Source organism: Lonchura striata, chromosome 8, assembly GCF_050655825.1.
Source record: "Lonchura striata isolate lonStrDom1 chromosome 8, ASM5065582v1, whole genome shotgun sequence".
NCBI classification, from domain to species: domain Eukaryota; kingdom Metazoa; phylum Chordata; class Aves; order Passeriformes; family Estrildidae; genus Lonchura; species Lonchura striata.
The window spans coordinates 20,172,041-20,191,492 of NC_140710.1; the positions used below are offsets into that span (position 1 = coordinate 20,172,041).

Below are 19,452 nucleotides of genomic sequence, written 5' to 3' on the forward strand. Positions count from 1 at the left end.
CCAAAGTATATGATGGAACTTGCTGTCCGAAATTCAATTAATAAAACCTACCCTTTAATTAACCTATTAAGTTGTTAAATGCTTGAAGAATTGCTTTAGCACCTTATAAAAGCTACGGCTATGTAATAGATAATAAGCACCATTGGCATGACATCATGATTAATTGAACAAACAGTGGGGAAAATATGGTCAATGCAGCAATCCTGACTAAGTCTGCCATGGAATAAGTAAATGAACAAATACAGCATTGCAGGTAAGAATTTTTTCCCAAATAAGTATCTACATTTAAAGAGGATCACAGCATAAACATTTGGCAATTATTTGCAAAAAAGCATATTTTACAAGGGAGGTATAGGAGCAGGAATTGATAGTTCCCAAGAAGAAAGCAATGCATGACTATGGCTCCAGCTAATGCCCTGTTGAACCAGAGGCACCCACCCTACATCCACCCCCCTGGACAGGGGCTGCCAGACATACTCTGCTGGGAAAACGGAGCACCAGTAAGGTTCATAATCAGAGCCTGAGCATCAATCAAATCACACCTGGCACAGGGCTAAATGCCTAGAGGAAAAATAGGGAACTCTTAAACTTTTGTGAGGAGCCAGGATAACGGAGCAGCAGCACCTGCCATCATGCAGGACTGAGGGAGAAGGGAAAGGTCATACTGGAGTTCAGAGGAACTGAACCTTCTTTCTGGAGAAATCCCACATTTTACACTTCTGAGTAATTGCAAATTACCTTAAAACTTGACAGCAGCTCTAAGCTTTCCACAAATCAGAAACCCTACACACCACCTTCCAGAACTTATTAAGGTTGGTTAATTTTCTTAGCAGGTATCTACCGAGAAAGTCTCTTATCTGAAGTTATTCTCATCTGTCACAAGTATTTTTATCTTAGACCCTAAATTCTTTAGCAAGAAGCCAGAAACTGACTTAGAAATCCATACCTGGACAAAATTACAACAATCTAAGAAAAGTTCAATGGCCTTCTAGAAAACAATATTTTTGCCCCTCCATTTAATGCCCCTGCCATCTGAAATCTCTTGCTGCTGTAGTAATTCCTTTCTTTCTGCAAAATCTTTCTAGATTTTTATCTGTATACACCTGAGAAGATAAGATGCGTCAGAACTCATCCCCACATGGGCCACAAATTGTTGGCATCGGTCCTTGGCACCAATCAACAGTGGATGGGAACTGCCACCATTAATTTATTATCTTACTGTAAAACTTTCATACCTTCTCTCTGTGAGTCCTCATGGGCAGCTCCTCACAGCACTGACTCCTCTTCTCTTTCTTCTGTATGGCTGGCTGACTCCTACCTGTCCCCAGCACAAACGCCTGACCCCCACTCCTCACAAAAAGCACAGCAACCAACTCTCCTCCCGACCAGCTGAGACACTCTTTTATAACACCCATCCTTACTGGCCCAGCCTTATTGGACACAGCTGTGCCCTGTTAAAGGCAGGGCTGCTCCTACTCTTTGGTAATTAGTACAGCTGCAACTCCTCAGGGGTGAGATTGTCTTCAGCGCTAGCTCTAGTCTCCTACAATCCATTCCCCCACAAAAATGCAGGCATAATAACAAACTTTTGCCTTTGCAAACAGTCTACAAAAGTTCAGAGATATTTTGCCAGGTCCCCAGTGGAATAAGAGATATCACCAAAACAATTTTTTTTGGCACTAGTTTAAGATATTTGTTTGTCTAGAAAATTGATGAACTATATAAGAAGGATTTTTCTTTTAAACACATCTTAAACAGGTACAATGGAAAAGCTTTAAAATACAGATATATCCCAGTTGTAGCACCTAATTAAGAACATGAACTGCAGCACAAAAATGATGGTAATTCGAAATTATATTATAATCTGTTTCAATACTGAAAATATTTACGAACTACAGGATGTTGTTGCCTCAGAAATTAAACCTCAAGAAACATGTTTCAGTATGAGCTATACTCATCTTATGAGAAAATCTGAATGTCAGACATGTCTAAACTGAAAACCAGCAAAACTTCACCTTAAATTCCTTTCAGTCCACTCACAGAAGGTGACAGATAAGGGCTTGGAATGAAGAGCCCATTCAGCCACGTAATATAAGCTGCATCTTGTCAACATGAAAAGCAAAAGACAAGTTATCTATGCTGCAATATCACTGTCATACACTTTTTCTTGCTGTGCCAGAGATATTTTAAAGGGAGATTTGGCTTTTTGAACACCTTTAATAGGCTTCCTCAGAGTTTTAATTAGTAGGACATCCAAGCAGTAGCTGACAGCTGGCAGAATCTCCTGTCGTGAGTTAAAGTCAACCTAATTAAGATTCCAGAAGGAAAACTCATTCTTCCCAACACCCTTAATCAGTCAGGCTTGGTTGAAAATGCAATACAGAACCTTTTGCCTTGACAACAACATAACCTTCAAAATATGGCACTTCCAAACAACAATAATAGTGGAGTGATTTCTTCATATGGAAATTGAGTAGAACTCCTACTAAAGCTCTGAAATACATTCTCCACCTTCCCTTTAATAAATGTTAATATAATTTAGGATTATTTGTCATACTTAAGATTTGACATTTCATGACTGAGACATTTTGTGCTATCAGAATCACAGACAGTGACATATAAGCTGCCCCTAAGAGAGGAAACAACTTTTTCTTTCACCCTGGCACTTGTAAAATTATCTATTTACAGCTTAAGTGGAAATACAACTAGAACAGTCAGGCTGAGCCAGATATACATAAGCAAAAGGAGATTTGTCTCCATCACAAACCAAGCGCTCTCCTGTCAGCTCAGGTGTCTGTGCTCCTTGGTCTCTGCTCTGTCTGGAGCAAGATGGCTCTAAGGGCAAAGAAATGCTGGCAGTCAAACTTTACCTCTAAAACAGTACAGCCATTGCCACCTCACACTTTGGGCTTCTGCAAGCTTAATCCAAGCTTTAGTACAGCAAGCAGCAGTCTGTTTACTATATTCTCTTGGTTTTGTTTGGTTTTTTTTTTTTTTAAGTGAACTGACAATGCATTTTGGTGGCACACATCAGTATCAGATTTGCCTTTATGTTTACCTAAAATCATTACTGCCTACAAGCAGTTCCAAACACCTGGCCCACTCCTAGCATGGCAGACTGCAGAGAGATGAAGACAATCTGGAAAATAACCCAGCTAAAAATAAACATCCCACAGAGCACTGTCTAGAGTAAGGGTTGCCTTGAAGACCAATACAACTTCCAGCAAGTCCAAGCACACAAAGATAGATTTGAATAGAAACCTCATTTAGAATTACAATATAAAGTTTCCACTGTCTTCTTTTCTCTTTCTACAGCATTTCTCTATCATGCATTCACTTACACCTCAGAAATACCTTAATACACAGACTTTCTACTCATTCTCCACATGCCCTGGTTCCTTATTGCTATATGCAATAGACAGTCAATCTCTGCAAGTGTAATGGTACCACAGCCATTCTAGTGGCATCACATATTATAGTCCTTCTACACAGTTGTAAATGACTGCAGAAGGTACAAGGCAGCCAGGAATCAGGCCTACAGTACTTAAGAGTGATTACAATGAATATGACAATAATCCCCCTCTTTGTAAAACAAAATCCCAGGAAATGTGTATACACGGAGGTTAAAGCCTCTTGGAGCAGCTGCTAAGATGCTGCTTAGACTACTCAATTATGCTCTTAAACCAGCAGCAGCCACCCAGGTGATTTGATTCTCAGCACAGAAGCCGTGAAGTACAAAGCAGAAGATGCTGATTTTAACAGCAGATCTAAGGTAGTCCGACCAGCACAAGGTGCAACCACCATGAAAGAAACTGTGCCAGCAAACTCTTCTGTTTCCCCAGTCACACCTGAATAGTCTAAACAACAAATGTAATTGTGGCAGCTAACATCCCAGACTATCAAGTGACTCATGAAAGGCACAGGGAGCTCTGACAAAAAGCACTGGAAGCAATCCTTCTGCATGCTGCCATTTTGTACTGTGATAATAAAATCAGTGATAAAGCTACCCTTGAAGTCCAAGACAGCATTATTAATATTAATACTTAAAATTGGTCCAGTCTTATTTATCTTTTGGAGAGTGTTTTCAGACCTGCAGGATATGGCTCTCCTAGCAAAAAACAGGGAAGAGCTGCCTTTTTTCTCCTGATGTATTGCTCTTTAGATATTCAGATGGGTAGCTACAGGGCCACAGCCAGGAAAGCTGCATTTCCATTAAGTTACCGTATTCTATAGACAGGCAGTCTCCTTGGTTTTCACTTTCAGTGCTCTACATTTCCTTTTGTAAGTCAGCTAATTTTACTTCTGCCTTTTTCACTTCAGCTCAATATCTAAGTTACAGTTCCAAGTCCAGTGCAGTTAACATCTTACTCTCTGTCCTTCTACCACCATTTTCCTCTGCAAATCCACAACACACAATTTATTTCCATTACCAGGACACCTCTCCTGACTGAAGTTGCTGTGACAGTCACACCAAGCACACAGTCCCAACACTCTCATTTCTGCCAACAGCCAGCAGGCAGCAATGACAATCCCTCAGCATCAGCCCTCTCCTCACTCATCTGTCCACAGGCTGCCCCAGTTTCCCTGAGCCCTGAATATTATCTCCCAGACTGAGCTTTCCACCTGTCCATCTTTCAAGGACTTTACCTGCACCTCTACAAATGCTCTTACTAGTGTGTGCATCTTCTTTTAGAATTAACAAAGCAAACACTGATATTTCAAAGATGTAAAAATGCAAAACTCTGTTGTTGCACAAGACATGATCAATAACTACCTTTATGCTGGTACAAAGTCACTGACTTAACCAAGTTATCTTGTAAGCCAAAAACCCCAGCTAACACTTCCTCTCATCTCTAGAACTCACCACTTAAACCCACATGCTTTTACAGACAAACAAATGAAGGTAAGCTAGGCTTTTTTAAGAGAAAAAGCAAATTAGGAAGCAACTGTAAAGCTTTCAGAAAATTTCATGCTTCAGGACATCAACATAAAACAGACCAGCAAAGCCTCAAAACTCAATCAGGCAGATGCAGACCTAAACCCCCACCCTCCCCTAGGGAAATTAGTGCCCCATATCATTTGAAGAGGCCTCAGACCACACTTGAGTCTATAGTCTCCTTAAAAGTACCCACAGAATTCTTCTATCTCACAAACTGAGAAACAGGAATTCAATAATTAAGGAGAAGATGTTAAGCTGGTGTAAAGCACTTTAACTCCCCAATTTATGTGGTGTGCTGAAGGGTTTGCATGACCCAGGACTTGGCACAGGAAATATCTGATTGATGCCAACAACTTAACACACATATTTCCATGCAGAAATATTAACAAGGAAATTGGAATTTAAGTATTTAGGATTATGACATGATACAAATCAAAGACAAACTAGAATCAGAAGTAAACCATTCTGAAATTTAAACTTCTCTGTGGAAAACCTCTCACCCTGAATAGTCATTTTCTGAATAGTATCAAAGATTCTCTTCTACAGGTTTTAGTTTGTTGAACTACTGTTTTATACATTTTGGTACCCTGCCTGAAAAAGTGAACAATATCTGATGCCTTAGAGGACTTTCTGTCCTGTGACAGCTGCTCTGCTTGCATGAAGCAGCACAAAAGCTGAAGATATGGAGCTAAATTTTTCCTGATCCCTGAGGCAATCAGTGTATTCCTTGGAGTATGAAATTTGATTACACTTATTATCTTAGCTTGCATAACTCTGACTGTCCTTACTGCATATAAAGTATTTCAGTCCTGTTAGAGACCCTGTACAGCTTCTTCAGGCAGGAGTGCTGCAGGTGGACTGTGCTATGTGAGAGCCCACCAACCCAAATGTCAAAATATTTGATTTCATCTGTAAGATTTACACCATGGGCCAGGTGGAAGCACGTGATGATGGGGCAGCCTGAGGAAACTTCAGCAGTCATTGTAATGCAGCACTTGTTCTAGAAGTAAAATATATTTATACTCCAGCCACAGTGGCTGTCAATGCAAGCCCTTTCAGGGACGCTAATTTTAACCTCAAAATTTGACAAATGATTTTATACTTGTTAGAAAAAGAGAAACAGTCAATGGAGCCTAACAAGAGATCACAATAAGAAATCACTAAACACCCGAAATGGAGAACATGTTTTTAATTGCTTACTTCACTCCCACCCTAACATCTGTCTGTGATGGATGATGTGACAGAATAATCCTCACTAAATTCTAAGTAAATTAGAATTAGCAGAAGTGGCACTACATTTATCTTATTCAATAATGGTTCTTTGTTTCTCTTTGGTGTCATCCTTTGGTTTTCTACTTGATGGCATTATTCAGTGTGAGGGATGAGATAAAAAGGCTAGAAGATTAATAGGGTAGAGGGAAGGGGTGAAGGCCAAAGTGTTCTCATGACATACAGATTAAGTGTATTAAAGAAACACATTAAGATCAAAATATTTCTTTCTCAATGACAGTATTTGCTAAATTACTCCTTGCAAGAAATTGTGCTTCTGAATGTAGCACAGTTTGCTTTCATGTGGCTGACAAAGGCACATGCACAATAAAGGAAAACATGCTTTTGCTTTCTTTTCTTTCCACAAAATGTCTTACCTTGTTTCCCATTAAAGAGGTGAAAGATAACAAAGCAAACTATTTAAGAAGAAGTACATTTCAAGGTTTAGTGCAAAAGGAACCATGTATGCTCAATACTTAAAAAAAAAAAGATATATATGTTACTTGAGTTTGCAAGTTGTTCCAGAAAAAAAAAAAACTTGGTCTTTTGACAGTGGCTGTCCAACAATAAATAGATGGTCTCTCCTATTTACCAGAATTACCTAGCTAATTCTGATAAATACTGCCTGGGATAAAGCACAACATATTGAGCCACTGAACACCACAATTGCAGGAAGTTTCCACTGTTCGCTGTCCAAATAAACTACATTTGCCACATTTGAGAACACAGCATTGACTCAAATGGCATTACAATTGTAAGCTCATTTATTCAGCAAATGCATGGAATGCTGCAACTTTCATTTACTGCAGCACTACAAGAATGCCTCAAATATAGGAATAATTATTTAACAAAAACCATGCTGCCAAGGTTGAGAGAAATTAATTTGGAAACAAGTGGCATATTCATGAGTTTGTTTCCTTTGCTATTTGTATGCCTCCAACATGATCCTAATAAGCATTTCTGAGGAATAATTTACTTGGTCATTCAATCTGAACATGTATTTGAAGGTTATTAAACTCAGACACATGTCCACAGAATTAATATATTGAAAACTCAATTAAAATTGAAATACAGAATCAGTCATCTAATTCCTAATACAGTCATGCTGTCTCATAACAGTAAAACAGAACAGCTCTCACATCAGTTGCTGACAGTGCATTCACCTCCTCCTCAAACCTTGCTTTCTCTTTTCCCTAATTCCCAATTCAGTTGCCCATTTTTTGGTGCAACTCTGAACACCTGCTGTACTAACAATCTTACCTTTGTTAAAGCTCAAGCACACAAACCTCTGTGGGTGTAGGTATGTGAACATATAAAAAAATAAAGAAGCAGCTGCTTCAAAGCATGCCATTAAGAGGCACAAATGCCAGTAGTCATAGGTAGTTTTGCTAAAAGTTTTCCCCTATATTTTGTTTATCTTTTCTGTAAAACTTGAGGAATCTGATCAAGTTTTCTTGGAAAAACTGTGCAGTTTTTTGACCTAAAAAAGATATGAAGGTACAAGAGCTAAATATAGAAATAATACCAAAAGAACTCTAACATCCATGCATATCTATTGTAATATAATAAGAGATATTAATGGTACCGACTTGTTTGAAGCTTATTTATACTCACATTTAGATGCTGACAATTTTCTGGTAAAAGGAATTTAATTTAAGGTTTAATTCAATCTTAAAACTTAAATTAGTAAGACATCCAGTTTAAACCCACTCCACATTAATAACAGCTGTACAGTCAAACTGTCACAGGGAAACCGTAGCATGAGCTACCATTGTCACACATTAAGCAGGATAAAAACCCCAATAAAAAATACTTTATTTTGTTGATTCAAAATCTTTGTAAGATCATATAAAATATGAATTTTGTGACTTTCCATGAATATAAACTATCCACAAAAACAAAACATATTTCTAGTGTGACCGAGATCTACAGCTCAAGTATATACACCTTGAAAGATTTATGATCTATCTAGATAGGTGAAGATTCATGGAAGCAAATTTGAATTTTCATAGTTGAAAAAGTGATGAATTGTCAGAAATAAGAAATACAGCAAAATACTTCAGATTTCATCTTAAGCATCAATAATTTCCATGTCTAAAAGCATAAATGCAATTAATAAAATTGCAATTAAAGAATGTTCTCTTTCATCACACCAGATTAATTTATCTCAGATTGTGTTCATATTCTTAATCCTAAAATGTAAAGAAATTAATGGGAACTTTCAAGCTGAATATGCAGGATTATTTGGAGCTACTGCCCTTTTAGGTGAGTTAATAAAGACTGAGTTAACAGTTTTGCCTGTGCTGTTGTGGGTTTAAAAATAATCAAATCATTCTACAAAAAAAGGCTAAGGTAACTAAATGTGTGTTCCATTTTATTTTGAAGCATTCATGTTCTCTTTTACTGACAACATAGAAATTCTAATAAAGGAATGCATAAATCAGGTACAAATGCAAAGTAACTATAAAATGAGGTCATTTATACTGGTTTTAGGATTTTGCTATGAGGGTGTATTAACAATTTTTAAAATAATATGTATGTACAATTTGCATAGAATTTGCATATTAAGCATAGAATTTTCAGAAGTACCCAGGTGTTCTGGGAACAAATATTTCCTTGTCATTCACTGGATTAGTTTTCCTGATTATGCCTTTGTATAGTGGCACACTGATACCCAGGGAGCCCCTACACAGAGACCTCAACAAATTACAGAGGTGGACAATCACCAACTGCATGGAACTCAACAAGGGCAAGCGGCAGGTCCTGCACCTGGCATGGGGCAGCCCTGATGCACAGACTGGGAACGAGAGGCTGCAGAGCAGTGGCCCGGAAAGGGACACGGGGATCCTGGTGAATGGCAAGCTGGAGACGAGTCAGCAGTGCCCTGGCAGCCAGGAGGGACATCCCTGTCCTGGGGACATCAGGGCCAGCAGAGCCAGCCAGGCAAGGGAGGGATTGTCCCGCTCTGCTCTGGGACAGCCTCACCGCGAGCGCCGGGGCAGCTTCGGGCGCTGTGATACCGAGCAGCCCCTGAGCTGCTCGGGAGCTCCAGAGGCCACGGGCACGGGAAGGGCCCGGGGGGAGCCATGGGCAGCGGCCGAGGGCACTGGGTCCGTTCAGCCCCGAGGGGAGAAGCTGGGGGAGACCTCAGGGCAGGTACAGCTTCCCTGAGGGCAGGAGGAGCGGCGGCACTGCGCTGGGGTGACAGTGGCAGGACCCGAGAGAATGGCCTGAATTTGTATCGGGGGGTTTAGGTTTGATATCGGGAAGGTTTTTAACCCAGAGGGTGGCTGGGCACTGGAACAGGCTCCCCAGGGCAGTGGTGACAGCGCCAGCCCGACAGAGCTCCGAAGTGTTTGAACAACACTCTCGGGAAAACGGTGTGATCCATGGGGATGGTCCTGTGCAGGGCCAGGAGATGGTTTCGATTCTTGGGGGTCTCTTCCAACTCAATATATTCTGTGATTCTGTGATATAACCTGTCAGTCACTTTGGTTTCACTGGGAAAATCCTTCTTACTTACTTTCAACTGAAGTTATAGAAGATTGACCTGAAAAGTTGTCTGATGAAGCATCACCTGCCCAGGGATACCACTGCTTCCCACTGTTGATAAAGCAGAAAGCAGAAGCTCAGTTTAGGAAAACAGAGAGGTCCTGGCTCTGAATTGAGGGTCTGTGGAAGGATTTTGGTGCCAGTGTGAACATTCTGCAGGCTCACAGTTCCCCTGGAACTTGCTTTTGCAAATTAGTAGGTTGTGCATGCTTGTATACATTGTTGAGTATTGTGGTTATTTTCAAATCCTTAGCTGCTGTTATAATGAACATTGGACACCATATAATAACATCAATGAGTTTATATAATGAAAAAAGTGGATATTCAGGCAAGTCTTTCCCAACTACATTTTGAATTGTGTTCATTACAAAGATGTCCTGTGACAAGCTCTGAGAATGGCAATCCAGCTAATACAGTGCTTTCTCTGACTTGTTATGAGGACAGTATTACAAACTAATTTTTGTATGTGGCAGCAAATTGGATTTTATTTGGAAAATTCAAGGCAATAATATTCACATTATACAGATGTGCACATTTTTTCCCGGTATTTCATCTTTGTCAAAAAGATCTCGTCTATTCATGATGAAATTTCATTCCCATTTAATAAAAATGCAGTGATTCAAAGTTTACACTTGAAAAGTGTCAAAAATAGACACTAAAGTGGTCATTCAGTTGTGTAACTTTTAATCAGGGAACCAATATCAGTTCAATACAGTCAAACCCAGTAAAATTGCTTTTCCTTCTCTCAACTCTGAATTTAGATATTTGACTTCAAAGGGACTTTTATTAAAAGTTAAGGTACCACTGACACATGAGGCTGGAGGTACAGATTAGAAATATTACTGGAGAGGAAAAATTGGCTGAAACAGTTGAGGCTTGGGGTGAGTGAGATCCAGGTTACATTCTTCTTGGGGACACTACAGTACTTTCAGGCTCTGGACAACTCAAGATTTTATGTTTTGGTCCTCAGGGATGAAGACAAAGGGTTCCTTTCTTTCTATCCTTATAGGTGTTGTTTCCCTTAGCTTTAAGAACAGTTTCTTACCTTATGTGTATGTGCATGTATATATATGCATGTGTATACACAATACATATTAAATACATCTACATACATATATGTAATCTCCCCTTGAAAAGCAAACCCTGGTGTGGATTCCAAGGACTAATGTTATATAAATCAGAGTTTAACTATCTCAGTGCAGAAGCAAAGGGTATGGAAACAGAATTTCCCAGGTTTTCTGGCTGTCTATTTTTGTCTGCCTACATGGTTGCCCTGTGATTAATCCAAATTATAGTGAAAAGGGAGGGAAACATAAAACACATGGAGAACTTAACATTTCTGACTTTGAAAAGGGAATGTGAGCAACCCTTTTTCACTGCTGGTATTATAAAACCAAGACATAAAACACATAAAGTGACATAACTTACTTTGACACACCATCATTATTTGTTATGATAAATTAATAAGCAGCACCTTTGGGTGCTGCCAATTCATTCAGTTCCTGTCACAGCTGATTAGAATTTCTGACAAAGATGTAATAAAATGGAGAGTGTATTAGTACATGATAGTTTCCTTTGTTTACTTAATGCAGAACAACTTACTACTTTTTCACTTCCCCAATCACAATTTTCTCATAAACTTTGAGCATTTCTACCTCTTGCTTACAGGGTTGATATAGAAAGAGTCATTACTCACATTTTATTATTGCCCAGAGCTCTTAGCTACTGTGAAATAGAGGAGTTGTGGTGATTTAAATATGTAACATGCAGGTTAACTAATCACATTTGTTCAAAAGATCTATGATTAGCATTATTAAAACAAAATCACAATGTCTGAACCTTCTATAAATTTAATCTTAGAATACTGGACCCTCATTTGTGATATTCCAATAGTGCGTACACTGTAGACAACTTCTCATCAACTTGAATATTACAAATATGAGTAGCATTCTTAAATCATATGTATTCCACTCCAACAGAACTGGCTTTTGCAAACTATGTTCAGGTCATCCTAAATTAATTTCTCACTCTTGACACACTGAAAAAAATACTTCAACTTAATTTTTTTTAAACTCATTGATTACCATTATCCTGTGGCATGTTGCAGATCTCTTTTCCTGTTACTACTGTACATTATTGCTTAGTACCCTTCCTTTTTAAAGTTTACTGCTACTACATCTTTGCTTCTGGAAATTGCAGGAATACTCTCCTGTAGTAAGCATATAAATACTTTAACCAATCACTTTCCATAGGGAATAATACTATCTTTTCTTTATTCCCTCAAATCTTCATTAAAGGGCCTGATTCTATTCTAAGGTTATTTCATACCATTCTAGCTATTTAAAGAGTCTTTTTCTAGCAATTTAAATAGTCCCTGTACAGACTATTTGCTGCTAAGAACAGGTAAATGCTTACTGCACATGGGAACCAACCCTAAAGGGTTAAACAAGGGCCTAGCTGGATTGTGATCAGTGTAGCTACTGACTTCAGTCAACCCAAAATCTCATTTTCTCTTCATTATTTATGCTGAAGATCTTCACTGTATGCTGAACTTTTCTTGCTAACAGGCTTCTCTATAATAGAGCTGGACAGTGTGAATGCTGTATTGGCTGGCAGGAATCCCCTGGTTCTACTGCTGGTGCTAATATTCCCACTGTGTCTTTTGATAAGTTAATGAAATTTAATTTAGTGGGAGCTGTGGGTACTAAACATACTGAAAATCAAACCATTTTTTGGTGGTTTTAAATCACATCAACTTAATATTACCACAAAGGTACTACAGTAACAAATTTAATTTATTTAATTTTGGGGAGCTAGGCTGCCTGCACCACTTAGAAATTTCAGGCAACAGGCTTACATTATCAGGATTAATATGAGAATACAAGAAAATTTGCTAAGCTTTACTATCCTATAGAACCAGTTACACATAAACTTTAAATCAGACTTTCTGTGGGGTGTTTGAAACCACAAGAACAAAAAATCTGTGAACAGGCAAACATCTGCTTTCTCTATACTTCGGAGTCTGATTATGGGTAAACCATAATAAAAACCTAGGGAAACCTTTTCCATTAATATTTACTGGAACTGTATTGCCTAGCTAAACACTTTTAGGGCTTTTATTTGCATAAGAATGTCTCATAGTCGTTAACAGATTTCATCTGCAGATTACCTTTGGGACATTCTATTCTTCGCTGAAGACAAAAAGTAAAGTAAGTGGGTTTGGCCAAGGTCAGACTGAAATTTGGGCTGAACTGCAAACTGCAATCTTTAAATGACATGCCTTTGCCTCCTACCAGTTTTTCTTCCACCATTCTGTGCTGTAAGACAGATTTTTTTCTGAAGTTATTATTGCCTTGATTTCTTGTGTCACAGAAATATACAGGGCATGGGAAAACTCAGCAAAACATGCAGCACACATGGGGAACAGCAGTTTTCAGAAGCTGTAATTGAAAGGCTCCTAGAAAGAGCCTGCTGCAGCTCCTCCCAGCACAGCTCTGTGCCAACTGCAGCCAACAAGGATGGCTGCATTCATTGCCCAAGCTGTTGTAGCCCGGAGGCAAAATCAAGGGAATTAAGCTTTTTAAGCTCTTCTTCTTTCTTGTAGCTGTTACCCAGACATTTTTCTGCATGTGATGAAGAGGTAGCCAGCAGCTCTCTTGGGAGAAGATCTTGGTGTTTCTCAAGCTTAGGCCAGCCCCAGAGCCTCATGGTTGCCCTCTGTGAAAAAGGCAGCACATTTTTTGATGTGCTACAAACACCACCGTTGGTAGTGCTTGCCTCAGATGGGATGGAGAATGAAGCAGATGTTCTTTTTATGTATCTTTGGTGGAAAGGCAGCATTTCATGGCACTTGTGCTTGGACCATTTCTCTTTAATTAATTAAATTAATTTAATTAAATTAAGAAATGATGAAATGTGGGCAGTAATGGATAGAAAGGGCCTGGTCCCATGCCCAATGAGCTCAAGGGAATCACTCTTTCAGATAAATGGACACTGCATTAGGGGTTAAGTGCCACATAGCTGTACAGACTGCTGACACAATCACTGTAATTCATGAAATAGCTTGTTTTTAAGAGACACTCTGAAGTCTCCATGTGTTTAGAAAAAAGAGAGAGAAAGAAATAAAGAAATTTTCCTCCTAAGTCTGCCTAATCTTCTTAACTGTATCAAAAGGCATGGGAAGATTTAGGAAAATGAAGCTCAGAGGAGAAGAAAGAGCCAGCCAAAGGATTTTTGAAAGGATTAAATATTAGTAGGGGATGATATGAAGGAATACAATAGAGCCACAAGGTTTGAAGATTTACCTGTTCTCTGCCATTAGGTGCAATGATTATTTTCTCATCTGCCATTGGGAAAAGATTCTTTGAGGGTAGAAAAGGCAATTTTGTAATCCTAACCATCACTCTTACTGTTATTATTAAACCCTTACATAAGGGAAATCCAATAGGTTCTTTGAAAAGCAAAGACCAAATTAAAGAGGAATTTCACTTGCAAATATACAGCCTGTAAACACGAGAGACAAAAGGTAATACAAAAATTACAAACCAACTCTGAAAAAACCTCATGCAGTTATTTTAATTATTGCTCTCCCAAATTTAAATTGTATATAGCTTTTAGAGGTTTTGTACAAATGAGATGTCCTTGGGGTTCTTTTGTTTCAGAGATACAAACTTAAAAGCATCCATGATTATGCAAAGCATAGCAAAGCCGGATCTGATAAGCATTAATGCTGTCTAAAATGAATAACAAATGATGGACAAAAGAGCACCCAAGCACTTGGACAAAACCCAGAAAGTCTAACTCTGCCATTTTGGATGTTTGAACATTTCATTGGAGGTTAACACATATATATTGCTTGTTCTCTTAAAGAGTGTTTTATAGTGTAAAACATAATAGTGTAAAAGAATGCTAATAGTGTAAAAGATAAAAGATAACTGCAGTTACATGCAGCTTGGAGAGAAATAAAGCAGGTTTATACAGGTATCCATAATTTTATGAAGGTTCTAACTTCAGTTTCCATGCATCATGCCTTCTTCACACACGTCTGAATTTCATGGATTCTTGTTCTGTATGGCATGATGTTCAAGGTGCATTGGGTGACATTTAACCTAAAGTATTACATATAGGAAAACTTGCTCCTACTAATCTCTCAGTCCCTACTGTCCTTTTGGATAAACTGATCTGGCTGTGAGACCCTGAAATTTTATGGATTAAAAACAAAGATCTTCTCGCTCTCCTATTCTATTCCTCATATCATCTTCCATCTCTTACTCCTGACATTCTTCCCACCCTTTAACACATTGTTGACATTACCTACAGACAGAAGATGGGCCAGGTCTGTTAGGTTTATCAACCAATCCCTCTCCTATCATTCAGGTAGTTCAATGTTACCTGTGAGGAAGCATAAAGGAAAGAAATACAGGAAATATGTTCCCACAAGCTTTTAGCACAAATCATAGAAAAATAGAGCTGAAAAGCTTCTCACCAAATACATAAAATGCTGGTGTCATGCTGAGGGAAGAGAAGAGGAACAAAGGCCAAGCAGCTAAATCTGATACTAATAGGTCAAGATTTGTCAAGTGTCAATGGTATTGGGTAAATAGAGACAGATTCTACACCTAAATTCCATACCAAGAGGAGTTGGGTTTTCAATCTTTGCCTTGACAAAAGAAAATATTAGCACAAATATATTACAGTAACAAATTTAATTTATTATGAATCATTAACATTCAGCTAGCATTCATAGACACCATTGATATTTGAAGCAGTTATACCAATGCTTGCACTACAAAGCATGCATCCAAAAATAACTGTAGGCAATAACTGCTAGTATTCAAAGGGTTTCAAAGGAAATCTCCACCTGGTTATAAGGAGTATTTTATTGGGAACAATTGGAAAGCCAATAATTGTACGTATTTTGGATCAATTGTTGTTCTCTGCAGTAGTGCTAGGGAACTGTCAGTTTCATTGCTGGAAATGATCCTTATAATGTAACCTCAATCAAAAGATATAATAATAACATTGATTTCAAATCCAGCTGTTAGTTTTCCAATAAACTCCCAACATAACAGCTGCTATTTTTTCTCCATGAATCATATTTTGACTGTGATCTCTTTGTGCAACTGCATCCTAGTGGTTTATTAGTAAAAAGAACATAACTTACAGCTTTTCTCATGGTTTTCATTTAGTCAAATTTTGTATTATTTCCTTGACCTTAATAGTAAAATCTAACCTTTCATTTATTTAACCTTAGTCAGAGAGGAGAAAATGCTTTTACAGTCTAGACAAGAAATCTGAATAAATTGGTACAGTGAGTATAAAGTCCACAGGGTAATGTGTAAATGTAGATTCTGCTTTTCATTATAAAATACAGCCATGAAGTACTTATATGTAAAAGCTGCACTAAATTTTAACAATATACCACGTTGCAAATCTATATTTTAAAGTGCTGGGATGTTTTCTGCTACCAAATAAATTTTTATCTGTGAAATAGAAATATGGCCTCAGAAGCCTATAAATATGGGCTTTTCTTGCCTTGGAAGGTTGTGAGATTTATCTAAATATGAATTGTAGGTAACAGCAATGTCACACTGTAACTTACCATGATTAGGTGAAGATAGTTACATCTAGAAAACTGTTTCCTTGTATTACAGGAGTCATCTTTGTGGGAGGATAAAAAAGAACAATGTAATATATAACACACCAGTAAAATAAAACAACACTCCACTCTGGTTTTTTCATCACTTCAAAGTAAATGAATCCCCATTTTATATTTCAGGGTGATATATAGTAAACATTTGTGGGAAGGGGTATATGTAGCAAATGTTATTTAAACTAAAAAAATCATGCAAATTCACAGGGACTTAATATTTTTTACTTATTTGACTCTTCTATCAATGTTAAAAATGGTCTGTGCTTTCAATAGCATTTCTCATCCAGCAACCTCAATATGTATGTTGTAAAGATGAATGGATGAGGTGGTTAGAGTTAATGATCTGTATCATATTGCATCCATTTAGCTAAAAATATATAATCCCACACAGTTTGGTTTATATTGACTCTTATTCAAGAACTACATCTTTGAAAGGCCATCATGCTCTCCTGACAGGTTAGAAGATGAGAATAAATAAGACAATATACTCAGCTTTCTGTTTTATAGATAAAGTCTACAGGCTATTTGATAGTTTTACTTCTTATATTTTATAGTGATATTAGAGTTATTTATTACCAAATTACAGTCACATTGCATTTTATCACTTAAACTTTCTGTGCTTTGGAAACATTTGTAGTTCATTTTATTTCTGCTAGCATAAACATATGCCAGCAGAATATCTGAGTGTGCATGAGTATATATTCTGAATAAATACATCTGATTTCAACAATTTTTATGCATCCCTATCAACTGCATCCTTTTACAACTACAGAATGAGATTCACCTAAAAGTAACAGCTACTAAAAGATATGATGCAATTTTAAATGAAATAATTGCAAGGAGACTTAGACAGTACTAGATGTAGTTTTTGGAAGAAGAATGATTTAGTATGTTTCCTGAGCTCAGAGCTGTCCTGTGTTTCTTGGTTACTGCTGCCTTTTAGGATTACACTGTTGTGCTTCAAGTGAACTGAGAAAAGTCATGGGTAGTTTGTGTTTGTTATTTCCTCAGGTGTGTTGGGTCAACAGGGCTGGAGTGGATACGCCACATTCAGAGAGGACATTTTCATCAAGTATCGAAAAAAAAAGGCTGTAAAACGAACAGTGATATTCATTTTGTGACCTTTGTACTTTTTGTTTCATCTTTATAATCTCTAAAATAATCTGTAACTTCCAGTATACTGCTCTCAATAAGGGCAGATAGATTTCACAAAGTAGCCATTGTCAGGTTTCACCTAAAATATGTGTCTCCAGCCTGTGGTCCAATATTTATATTTATCACATAATAAGTTCCAAGTGTTGAACACATGAACACAAACATGCATCTAGAACAAACTGTCTGCAGGGTCCTAAATATGCATTTATGGATCTTCTGTGCTCTCAGCAGAACCAACACCATTGATACCCAAGTGTGATGCCAGGCAGGAATTTTAGTAATTTTTTTTTTGAGAGATCAATATCTCAAAATATCATTTTACCATAGGAGAACCATGAATTCTCCTATGGTAAAAGGAAAAATACTCAAAATAGTATCTAACTGAAAATGAAAATCACTTTTCACACTGGTCGGAGTGGGTTAGCTGTAGAGATCTACATGTATCTGCAAGAGAACTGGAGTGCCTCAAGTTATTTATTAATGATGCAAAAAGAGCCTCTGCAGTGACAGGATGAAATTTGCTCAATATGATCAAATTATTCAAGGTACTAAAGACAATATCTACAAAAGGCTCAAAAGGATCTTATGATACAGAGTGACTGAAAGATAAGAGTGATGGATAAAATTCAGCATTAAAAAATTCAAGGTGATGTTATCTAGAAGAAAACCAATTTTAATCACATGGATACACCAATGGCATCTAAATTAGCCATTACTCAGAAAAGAAATCTTAATGTTTTCATGGGCAGACAATAAAAAGTTTATCTTTAAAAAAGGGATGATCATGACCATAATTATGAATTGTTAAAACAGAATCAAAGAGCTTGTCAGAAATTACCACTGGTGTCACTGTATCATCCCTTGGTTTACCTGTACCTTGAATATTGCATGCATGATTGTTTTCTTCACCCTAAAAAAGATACAGGAGAATTAAGAAGAATTAATGAAGATTGACAATTATAATTAGATCTAATAGATCACCTTTTGTGAAGGAAGAGATTAAATAAAACATGATATTTTAATTTGGAAAAGAGATGCCCCAAGTAAAATATGATTAAAAAACCATTAAAAAATTATTAGAGCAGAATAATGATAGATAACTATTTTACTTTTACAACAAAATAACAGGGAACATAAAATGATATAGTTAAGAAACAAATATAAAACTACTCCAGGTACTTATCACACAGAACACATAAACAAATTTTTCACTGCTGCACCATATTCTTGAGTAACAAAGAAGGTATTTGTTTGGTTTGGTGGGGGTTTTTTGAATAGCACTATTGGAAGAAAAAAAAAATCACCAAATGCTACTAAGCACCAGAGTCTATCTTAGCAACTCCATTAGCCAGAGATTGCTGGAGAAATAAGTCTATTAGAGACAGTTTGACTGAACTCAGGATCTGTCCTCGCAGTCTTTGCTTCAGCTTTTAAAGAAGCAGGTTGCATGTTGTGCTCTTTCCACACACTGCCTTATTGACAAGTTCTCAGCAAGATAAACATTTGCTTTCCAAAGTATGAGCATACCTTCCATTGCATTAAGAGGAACTACTGTTTAATAGCAGAGATTACATCAGTTCTACAGATTTTTAAATTATCACAGCTGAAGAAGCCTAAGTCTGACGAGGCAATTGCTGTAGGTATCACTAGAAACAGTGCCAGTGCCTGACACCAGCCCTAAATAAATCACTGAAATTACTTCCATTCCTCTTCTTCAACAGGCTGATATCTTAACACACTAGAACCACACCCAGACCAGCCCTGCAGACCCAGATCCAAACAACAAGCAGCATCTAAAGATGCATCTCTAGTCACGAGGTGCTAAGGGATAGAGTTGTACTTCCAGGCCACTTTTTGGAACATCAGTTTCAAAGAAGGAACTATG

At 37.6% G+C, this 19,452-nt stretch overlaps 1 protein-coding gene across 1 annotated transcript in view; it reads right to left on the reverse strand.

Annotated features, from left to right (window-relative positions):
- LOC110479950 (uncharacterized) overlaps positions 1–19,452 on the reverse strand; it is a 322,855-nt gene that overhangs the window by 136,930 nt on the left and 166,473 nt on the right. Inside the window, exon 15 of the mRNA XM_085585937.1 lies at positions 1,236–18,477. Coding sequence (XP_085442063.1) covers positions 1,236–1,415 — 180 coding nt within the window. The 5' untranslated portion in view covers positions 1,416–18,477. The remainder of the gene's footprint in view (positions 1–1,235; positions 18,478–19,452) is intronic.